The 9,719-nt window shown below is 44.9% G+C and overlaps 2 protein-coding genes across 3 annotated transcripts in view; one reads left to right on the top strand and one right to left on the bottom strand.

The window, feature by feature from the left end:
* Positions 1 to 1,940: 1,940 nt before the first annotated feature.
* On the bottom strand, positions 1,941 to 4,973 carry LOC106956066 (activator of HSP90 ATPase activity 1). The gene is made up of 9 exons (XM_015046637.1): positions 4,741 to 4,973; positions 4,200 to 4,390; positions 4,042 to 4,124; positions 3,851 to 3,968; positions 3,670 to 3,767; positions 3,460 to 3,597; positions 2,919 to 3,020; positions 2,797 to 2,848; positions 1,941 to 2,724 (listed from the first exon to the last, which is right to left on the bottom strand). The coding sequence occupies exons 1-9, from the start codon at positions 4,956 to 4,958 to the stop codon at positions 2,567 to 2,569; spliced, it is 1,158 nt and encodes a 385-aa protein (XP_014902123.1). The 5' UTR covers positions 4,959 to 4,973; the 3' UTR covers positions 1,941 to 2,566.
* A 264-nt stretch (positions 4,974 to 5,237) lies between these two features.
* vipas39 (VPS33B interacting protein, apical-basolateral polarity regulator, spe-39 homolog) overlaps positions 5,238 to 9,719 on the top strand; it is an 11,392-nt gene continuing 6,910 nt past the window's right edge. Inside the window, exons 1-13 of one of the 2 annotated variants that reach the window (XM_015046635.1) lie at positions 5,238 to 5,337; positions 5,657 to 5,749; positions 6,336 to 6,438; positions 6,516 to 6,653; positions 6,808 to 6,846; positions 6,910 to 6,974; positions 7,107 to 7,163; positions 7,240 to 7,332; positions 8,105 to 8,138; positions 8,211 to 8,313; positions 8,388 to 8,415; positions 8,920 to 8,993; positions 9,143 to 9,218. In XM_015046635.1, coding sequence (XP_014902121.1) covers positions 5,657 to 5,749; positions 6,336 to 6,438; positions 6,516 to 6,653; positions 6,808 to 6,846; positions 6,910 to 6,974; positions 7,107 to 7,163; positions 7,240 to 7,332; positions 8,105 to 8,138; positions 8,211 to 8,313; positions 8,388 to 8,415; positions 8,920 to 8,993; positions 9,143 to 9,218 — 903 coding nt within the window. In that variant the 5' untranslated portion in view covers positions 5,238 to 5,337. The other variant, XM_015046636.1, reaches the window with a different exon arrangement.

The raw sequence follows: 9,719 nt of genomic DNA, 5'->3' as shown, positions 1-9,719 counted from the left end.
ACCATCTAAATATTTAACTTGCTAATTAAATATTTAGTTTGAAACTGACTGAAAAGCTCACATTTTGTTTCACAGGCTAAATATCTCAAATTATTGCTGTTAATTTTTAACTTTACAAACATCAAACCATAGTAATGAAACCAGTCGTTCATTTTCTTCTCTGCAATATGATAAAAAGTAGAACTTTCATTCATTTTGAGTCAACAGCTGTGGATTAATCATGACTTGTTTTTTATCCACGTATTTCAGAGACGAGCTGTGAAGACGAAGCTTCAGTTCTCAGCTCTCCTCTTGTCTGGACCTTTTTATGCTCTGGTAAAGCCAGTTAATGTCACAGAGGAAGGTCTGCAGCGTTTTGCTTTGTGAATGGGATTATTGAAATAAATTACATTTTCACTGATATTTTAATTTATTGAGATGCAGATATAAGTTTTGATAAAACCAGTGGAAGAAAACCACGGCGACTTAACACCTCCAGTAAGTTTGGTTTCACCAGGCCTCTGTTTCCTGAGCTCTAACACGATTAGATGGAAAACAGATAAACGTTGCTTTGAAGATGAACAGCTGCACTGATGAACATTTGCTTTAGTTTTTTGAGAATTTGTAAAAATGTTTGACATGTTGTCTTAATCAGATGCTTTTGAACTGAAACTGGACCCTGACAGAGGATGTGGACGTCCAGCGGTCTCAGAACACAAAGCTGAAAGCCGAGTCTCTGATTCCAGGGAGGATCGTCTGCTGCAGCCACTGGTCGCTGTTACTGGGAGGTTGACTGGAAGGGAGACGTGCCCAGAGGGGAAGCGCAGACTGGGGGCTGCCGGTTTGACGGTCAGGCTGAGTCCTGGTGTCTGCAGAGCTCTGACTGCAGCCTGGATCAGGAAGACCAGAATAACTGAACCCGAGTGTTTGTGGCCTGAGAATTTATGTTTACCAAATGTCTTTGGCACGGCGTCACCAGGCCTCTGTTTCCTGGGTTTGGGTTCTGACCCGGCTCATGGGCCCAGTTTCAGAGATGTGCGACGCAGCAGCTTTTCCACATAAAGAAGGTAAACCAGGACGACTTTCTGCAATTTCTTTTAGTTTTTGCCTTTGTGAAGCTCTGTGATCTACATGTCTGTGAAAGAAGCTGCAGAAATACAATTTTACTCAGTTTTACTTTACATGGCATCTTTCAAAACAGAAGGAAACTAAAGACAACAAACATCAGCACATCCCAGTCGACAACCAACAGCTTTGATATAAAATGATTTTTAAAAACACAGAGTTCTGCTGCCAGGCACGTCGCAATGTGAGAAGGTTTTTTAAACTTCCCAAAAACATGTTGTCATGTTTCACTTTTATTTAAAAAAACACATTCTGTTAAATGTTTCCATCCATCCATCCATTTTCTGAACACCCTTGTCCCTCAGTGGGGTTGGGAGGGGTGCTGGTGCCTATCTCCAGCTAACGTTCCGGGCGAGAGGCGGGGTCATCCTGGACAGGTCGCCAGTCTGTGTTAAATGTTTTTATTTTATTTAATGTTTTAAATGCACTTTTATTTAAGATCCAACTGCAGTTTAAAGAAACAAAAAGATCAACAGAGCAACAAATGACTCCATTTGTTTTTCTGCTTCATCTTCACCTGTTAAACATCCAAAGTTTTTTAATTCTATGTAAAGTTTTACTGAATCACAATGAAAAATAAATATTGACCAACTGAAACTGTTTTATATTACCTCTTTAGCCCAAGTTATATTTGTTTATAAACAATGTAATGTAGTAAATATGGTCGTCATAAAAACACACAATCTATTAGCTCACTGCAAAACCTTTATTTTGAAAAGTATAAGAAAGCTTTCTTTTGAAAGACCAACATCATTTTATATATTCCTGCTTTAGATCCATAAATTTGCAATTCTCATGCTCTTATTTTGAAGTCTGTTTATACAGTAGATCTATTTCCTTTCCTCTTATTCTAATTTTCCCCCAAATCTTGTATCTTGTTTTAAACTTCATTTAAAACAAGATACATAATATTTAGTATTGCAACATCGTTATAGAATATGTAAATTATAGAATATGTAAATTATAAAGTCAAAATGAACTTGGTGCTCAAAGCTTGTCGTCTTTAGAGGATCTGAGTTCCTTAACATACCACAGATCTTTTCATTCCACATAAAGTCTTTTTGGTTAAAGCTAGTTTAGCATTAGCTTCCACTAAACAGTGTGTTGCTACAGCGCCTTAGCATTAGCAGAACTAATGTTTATGATTAGTAGGGTAGTGTTAGCGTAGCTAACTTTGTAGTTAGCACTGGTATAGAAAACAGGTTCCTTCAGGATTAGCTCCTTTAGCTCAGAACAAACACTGTAAAAAGTCAAACACTTTGAACAGATAAATCGTTTTTCAGGTTCTTCATTGTGGCTTTCAGTCGACGTTGCCCATCAAGGGTACCGACTTTCTGGACCCACCTTGGACAGAAATGAGCAGCAGGAGATTTTATGAAGCTCATGTTCCTTCAGGACACCAACAACAGAAACTGTTTAAGACTCTGCAGTCTCACAGGCGTTCCTCTGGGTCCAGGCCCTCTCAGTACCCAAAGGTTTGTTTGATGGCCTGGAGGTAAAAGCGCCTCCAGCCCTCCCTGGTGGTCTCCTCCTCTCCAGCAGGAACTCCTCGGGCCTCCAGCTCCAGCTCCGTCTCGTCTCCTCGGTCTACCAGCTCCAGCCTGATGGTGGCGCAGTGCTCTGATGGAGCAACCAGAGGGCTCAGGTGTTCTGCATGCAGCAGCAGCAACACTTCATGGCATAAAGACTCACCGCTGGGCCAAGTCCTGAAGCGCCACCTCATCTCAATCCTCTGGTCTGGTACCTTCAGAGAGAAACCGTCTGGTTACGCCAACATGGAACAATTTTATGTCCGACGAGGACCGAGACCTCACCAGCTCTGTGAACTCTCCGCTGACGCTGCCGTCAAGAAGAAGGAACTTTCCTCCTCGCCGGGCGTCAACAGTCGCTGCTGAGCGCGTAAACACCTGAACAAACTGGACAGAGCGCAGAGGAGCCGGTCAGATGGAGCTGTGGTTCCCACATCTGTCCTCACGGGTCAGAACCCGTTCTGCAGAACTTGATGGCATTCTGAGGGACAGATCTAAGACATGCAGGATGTCGGCCAGTAGTGGGCACTCTTCTGCTGATAATTTATTTTTTGGCTAACTTTGAAATCGTCTAGTGATCTCAGAATCTGGCCATGTTAGTGTTGGTGTAGTACTTTAACGTTAGCTTTCGCTAAATTCATGTTGGTAGCCCTCAGAGGCAGTCCAAGGATTTCTGGTTCCCTGGGCAAACAGCCCCACCGGCACTGGGATGGCGTAGCGCTGTAGGGTTAGCTCAGCTAACATTTCAGTTAGCATCGGACACCAATGTCAGCCTTTGTGAGCTGAAGCCTTGTGATTCCTTAGCTGGGTCCGTTTTGGTCGGTACCTCCTGGTTGATGAAGGTCCTGTAGAGTTCATCAGCAGAGGTCTGGAACGTTTCCCTCAGGCTGAAGCTGCAGGTCTGGATGCGAACACCTGTGGGACAAGTAGCCGGGCTGGACGAACGCTTAGCGTCTGAGCTAACCTGAGGACGACATGGAGACGATGTTCAGGTCCAGTCAGAATCAGCTGGGCCTGGACAACAGGTGGACTGTACCTGAGTTTTACTGGTTTTGACCTGGTTTTTCTTGCTCGCCACAGGTGTGGATGGTTTCTGCCCGTCAGCAGTGGGAAGGATCATCCCCTGACTGAAATCTGAGAGGTTAAAGGTCACATTTGCTGTGACGTTCATTATTCCTGCCTAAATACCTGGTGGTGACTGTCAGTGGACAGCAGACCTGATTTAAGGTCACGGACGTACTGGCCCAGAACCCTGCGGACCTCCTTCCCACCAGACCTCTTCATCAGGTCCAGCAGCGGGGTGCTGGGCTGGTCCTTACACAGACACACCGAGATCTGGACCGAACGGAGCAACTCAACATCAACAAGGCAGCTGGACGAGTGCAAGGTTGAAGGTCAACTGACTCACATCAAGGTCGTCTTCATCGTTCTCATCGGACAGGTTGGGGACGTCAATGGTCCCTCGGTACTTCAGTCCACTGCAGGACGTCCCTGGAATGAATGACATCATCAGTGTCGCCCTATCAGGAGCCTCAGTGGTGTTGCATCATCAGTGACATCACAGACCTAACCAGTTGGCCCTCAGTTGGAACTCATAGAAGAAGAAGAGTTTTCCTTTGCGGTTGTTGATGGACGCCTCTCCGTCCAGCCTGCTGACCTCTGTGACCTCGCAGACGCCCTCTGACCCCTCCACCCGGACGCCCAGCAGCAGCTGACGGAGGCGGTCCGAAGACCAGGCCGTGACGTCTCGCTCCGTCCTGACAGGGAAGACGGGAACAGGGTGAGTGAACTGGCTCCGCCCACCTCTGGCATCACAGCGTTTAAAAATATCTGCACATGTGCCGAGCTGCCAGGTCTCATAACGCTGCCACCCTAAAATAACCCTCCAGATTTACCCCTCGGATCATTCTGGAGGGTTCTGCTTCTGTCTGAGCGTAACCATGGAAACCAACATGGAGACCACTTTGACAGCTTCTGCCTTCAGGTCCAGGATTTGTCTTCATATTAGCATTTAGAAACTTTCACACAACTTTAAAGGTGAAAACATTTAAACTCTCTAAAGCTAGAATTTCAAAATAAAAGCATCAGTGTTCAATGTTTCACTGACCAGTGCCAGTTGTTGACGTTGGTGGCATCAGCTCTTTCCTCAACGATCCACCGAGGGTCTCCTTCCCCCCACTTGGCCATCGATGATGGATAAACTCCGGACCGGATCGATCCAGAGGACCAGAACTGGACTGGGAGTCCCTCAGTCTGAGGTTTGACCCACAGCAGCTGAAACCTGAGCTGCTGCTCGCCACACAGACTTTCAAAATAAAACCACATACAGGTTGTCAAAACAAAAGCAGCTTTGATGGTTCATACAGCGCAAGAAAGGCAAAAAAAAAAAAACACAACAGTTTTCCAAGTATTTAAATATCAGCCCATCTTAATAACAAAAATATGGAGGCCATAGATTCACAGAGCAACTTCTAAAGCTTTGACAGGCTCAGTTAAGGTCAAAGGTCAGGATTCAGCAATAAGAAAGGAGAAGAAAGTTGAAGAGGAACGATTTGTTCCTGTAGCGCCAATAACATCAAGAAGATTTGTTTCTGTTAAGGAAGGCAGCGTGTATCCACTACAACTCCCAGAAGCCCCCGCGCACCCGGAAGCTGTGACGTCGAATTCCGGAAGAAAGACTGAGGAGCAACGTCAGGTGAACAAGGTAATAACAGCTGATCGATCCTGATCGATAACTGTTTCATATCCAGTGGGTTTTTGTGAAGGTTGTTGTTACGTCATTAAACCCCAAGATGACGTCACAGTTCCTGCGGTTTGTCACGGCGGGAAAAACCACTTAGATTGTGTCATTTGTTAGCCCGCTAGTATGCTAACAAATCAAAATACAGTCCGTCAGAATAAACTGCTGGCCCTGAACGCATCATCACAGCGTCGGGTCCAGTGTCAGCACCAGAACCGGACCGTGTGTGAGTTAACTGGTCCGGAAAGGGTTCTGTAAGCTCGGTTTGGTTCTGTGTGTCCAGATGATGAAGAGTAAGGCGGACGAGGAAGACTACTGGAACAGCAGCAAGTACAACGCCTTCACTTTCGATGATGCAGATGATGAGCTGAGCGCGGTGAGACCGGAACCAGAACCAGAATCCAAAAGCGCGAGGAGAGGTTCGGGTTTATGGGACAAAAACAGAAACAAAGCTGCTGAAAGTCCAGATCCTCCGGGTCTATGGCAAACCCTCAGTGTATTTAATAGTGTCGACCAACAGTAGAGCTGTGGATTGACAAAATTACACACAGAAATATACAGTGAAATACATATGTGTAATTATTTATATATGTATCATTAAATGATTAAAAACATAACATGCAATAAAAAAATTAAATGTCCTTTAAATAAAAAAATTATTGGCAATCCCTGGTTTAGATCAATGGCCTAGTCAAAGTGTAGACCTACTATTACAACTGAGAATCTTTGGCAAGATTTCTCAGATGTTCTCCAATCGGAGGTTCTGCTTTTTTACGATAAATAATAATCAGGTTGAATCCAAAAGCATGCTGCACTTTTCAGATTTTTATCTGTTTTTTTTTCTCTTCACAGATTAAAGTTATGAAATGTTAGACTTTTAATCATGATTTTTTCATTTTGACTTCCTTACTGCTCTGCTGAACATCACATTATTTCCTGTTGGTTTTGTTGGCTGAGTTCAGCTGAAGGAGACCAAGAAGGCGGTGAACAGCATCGGCCCCCTGCTGGCCGAAGACGATGAGGAAGACTGGGAGCGGGTCAGCTGGAGCGGAGAACCTGTTGGCAGTAAGTCCGCCTCCCTCCCACCTGTTGGGAGTCCTCCGCTCTGATTGGCTGCTCACCTGTGGCTCCTGTGTGCTCAGGTATATCATGGTCCGTCAAAGAGATGGCGGCGTCCAATCAGAGGGCAGACAAAGAGCCCGCCTTCCCCAAGATCTCCACAGAAACGCCGTCGCTCAGCAAGAGCCAGTCGGGCATTTCTCTGAGTTCTCTGTTCAAAGGTGAGACCCTGATCTGGTCACGTGACCGGGAGGCGGAGCCTACAGGACATCGCGCACAACCAAATCTGTACCAAACAAAAATAGGATTAATCGATGAAGTCGATTTGTCACCCAGCTGGAGTGGTCATGTGACCGACCTCTGCTCTGTTTCCAGGGAAACCAAAAGGAGGAAACCTGCAGACCTTCAACGACGGTGAGTCAGACGAACGAACGAGTCAGTGAGTCACGTAGCGATGCTAACGTTGTTCCGTTTCAGTCCTCGGCGACTCGTCACTTCGCCTCTACACTCCTGAGCTCCGGAAACCCAAATCAGAGTACAAGGTAATCTGATGACAGTGTAATCTGATGAGTGTAATCTGATGACAGTGTAATCTGATTACAGTGTAATCTGATGACAGTCTGCCATCTGGTTTCTGTTGTTTTCCTCTTCATTTCTCTTGATGATGTCACTAGGATCTGGTCAGCGATTGGTCGGCAGAGGAGACGGTTCAGAGGCTACAGCAGGGAAAGGTAAGCGACCCAGCGGCGTGCGCCCAGCGGGCCGACCAGAACCAGAACCAGAACCCTTCCTGTTTGTGTCTCGCAGGGCGTGACTCTGGAGAAGTTCCGCTCCCTGCAGGACAAACTGCTGCTGCTGGACCTGGCCGTCGCCGCCCACGACGGGAACGCCATCACTGCCGTAAAGTTCCGACTCATCGTCACCGATCCGAAAAACTTTATTCATAACGACCCGAACACATGAAGCTGCTGGTTCTGACTTAATAAAAACATTGTTTTGTCAACATTATTGACAAGAAAAAGCAGCAAATATTTCAGAATATAAAAGAAACGACCCAAAATCTTCAACAGAAATTTAAATAAATCAGTTAAATTGGCTAAAGTTAGCTAATTGATGAACATTTAGCTCTAAATAAACTCAAAAGTTTATTTAGAGAGCTTTTATATAATCAATATTACATTTATTCATTTGTAGAAAAGTTCAAATAAAATGGAAACAATGTGTAATTACAGTCAAAATAATTTCTTACATAGAAAATGATGCAGATTCAGGCTAGCTAATAGCAGCAGGCTAACTAACGCTATAAAGCTGAACATTTTGCTATTTTTTTAGTAAAAATATGATTCAGTTTTATAAACCAACATGTATCCACTGGTCATGAATCATAAAAATTATTGTTATCAAAATAAACCAGCTGTGGAAGTAAAATGCTAACATACAGCTAGCCAAGGCTAACAGTTGTGTTTTATGTTAGCATATCTTAATTTGGAGGAATATTTTAGAAAATATATCTAAATTAAGGCTGACATTCCTGAAGCCAAAAGTTTTCGGTGGGTTAATAGTGAGGCTGAAACGATTAATCGTGATTAATCGTTATTGAAATAATTGTCAGCTGATTTAGTGGTAGAGTGAAAACTTCCTGCTGACTTGTGGAAGTTGTTTGTGTTTGCAGGTTCTGATCTACCTGAAGAGGACGCTGTGTAAAGGTGAGTCTCTCCGTCGGTTCTGCTGCCGCCGGCTGAACGTCACTTTCTCACCGTTTGGGTTTTTCTGCTCAGAGGTTTTATTCCGGGAGCTGGAGTCCAGGCAGACGGCGCTGAGGCACTTCATCCACTACCTGACAGAGAGCCGAGAGCAGAGGCTGCTGCTGGAGCTGCTGAGGTCTGGACTCACCTGGACTCACCTGGATTCTGTTTGTTTGTTTGTATCTCATTTCTTCTTCTTCTGCTCCTCAGGGCGCTGGGCCGGACGGAGGAAGCCGCTGTAAGTCGTCAGCTGTAAAGAGTAGATGCTTCATGGACCTGCTGCAGGGCGGCCATCTTGGAGGGGTCGACTGCTCTACTCTGTGTTTTCTGTTTGGCAGATAACACATTTAATCGTTCATAACTCAAATCACACAGCTATCATAGCCATGTGTGTAGGGACGTGTTTGTTTTCTTTAAAAGTATTTTTGAATTGGATCAATTCATGGTTCATTATGTTTAAACATTATTAGTCGGGTTAACAGAATAAAATATTAACAGAATATTTTTATTTGATGCATGATAAGCATTTTATAAACCACACATCAAATCATGTTTATGTTTTTAGTAAGATTCTAAACATAATTAGTGTTGAACAGAAATATCCAGCAGTGCTGAAGCATATCCTGCTGTTAGCTTAGCCAAGCAGGGAGGATGACCTCTCCAAGATGGCCGCCATATTTCCATTGTGCTCTTTATTTTGTTTATGGTAACGGTAAATGACTGTCTGTCTCCATGGTAACAGCTGCTGCAGTATAAAGACTACAAGAACATAGCAGATGAGAACAAGAGGCGGGACTTCCTGAAGAGCTGCCTCAGGTGAGGAGGGAGGGAATGGACGTATGGAGGAATGATGAGGGATTTGTAGAAGAGAAGTGAAAATGGAAGAAATTATAAATAACTCAGGAAGTGTTTGTTTGTTTATTTGTTTGTTTGTTTACATTGTCATGAGTTTCGTTGGTTTCTAGCCTCCAGTTCGGCGGTGAAGACGGAAATCACGTTCAGGATCACTACACCCTGCTGGAGCGGCAGATCATCATCGAGGTCAGAACCGGGTCAGACTGGTTCTGACTGGTCACCATGAATATTAGACAAGCGCCCCCAAGTGGTCAGATAAATATTAGCAGTTATTCTGTTGCACTGTAAGATTTAAACATCCTGAGGCGAGTGAACCAAACCGTAATCTGATGTTAACCACCCAGTCTACCTGCTCCCAGTCTGTTCCCAGTCTGCTCCCAGTCTGCTCCCAGTCTGCTCCCAGTCTGTTCCCAGTCTGCTCCCAGTCTGTTCCCAGTCTGCTCCCAGTCTATTCCCAGTCTGCTCCCAGTCTATTCCCAGTCTGCTCCCACTCTATTCCCAGTCTGCTCCCAGTCTATTCCCAGTCTGCTCCCAGTCTATTCCCAGTCTGTTCCCACTCTATTCCCAGTCTGCTCCCAGTCTATTCCCAGTCTGTTCCCAGTCTATTCCCAGTCTGCTCCCACTCTATTCCCAGTCTGCTCCCAGTCTATTCCCAGTCTGTTCCCAGTCTATTCCCAGTCTGCTCCC

This window comes from Poecilia latipinna, unplaced genomic scaffold (assembly GCF_001443285.1).
Source record: "Poecilia latipinna isolate Pla-1442-1.1 unplaced genomic scaffold, P_latipinna-1.0 Scaffold786, whole genome shotgun sequence".
NCBI classification, from domain to species: domain Eukaryota; kingdom Metazoa; phylum Chordata; class Actinopteri; order Cyprinodontiformes; family Poeciliidae; genus Poecilia; species Poecilia latipinna.
Note: the sequence above shows the minus strand (reverse complement) of the source record. Positions and strands in the feature narration are given on the sequence as shown.

Excerpts from the sequence above, each read along its gene's own strand:
- LOC106956066 (XM_015046637.1), bottom strand. The coding sequence starts at position 4,958 with ATGTGGTTTTATTTTGAAAGTCTGTGTGGCGAGCAGCAGCTCAGGTTT. Across the intron at positions 4,391-4,740 it reads AACGTCAACAACTGGCACTG|GACGGAGCGAGACGTCACGG; the intron begins GTCAGTGAAACA and ends CTTCCCTGTCAG. Across the intron at positions 3,598-3,669 it reads TCAAAACCAGTAAAACTCAG|GTTAGCTCAGACGCTAAGCG; the intron begins GTACAGTCCACC and ends TGTCGTCCTCAG.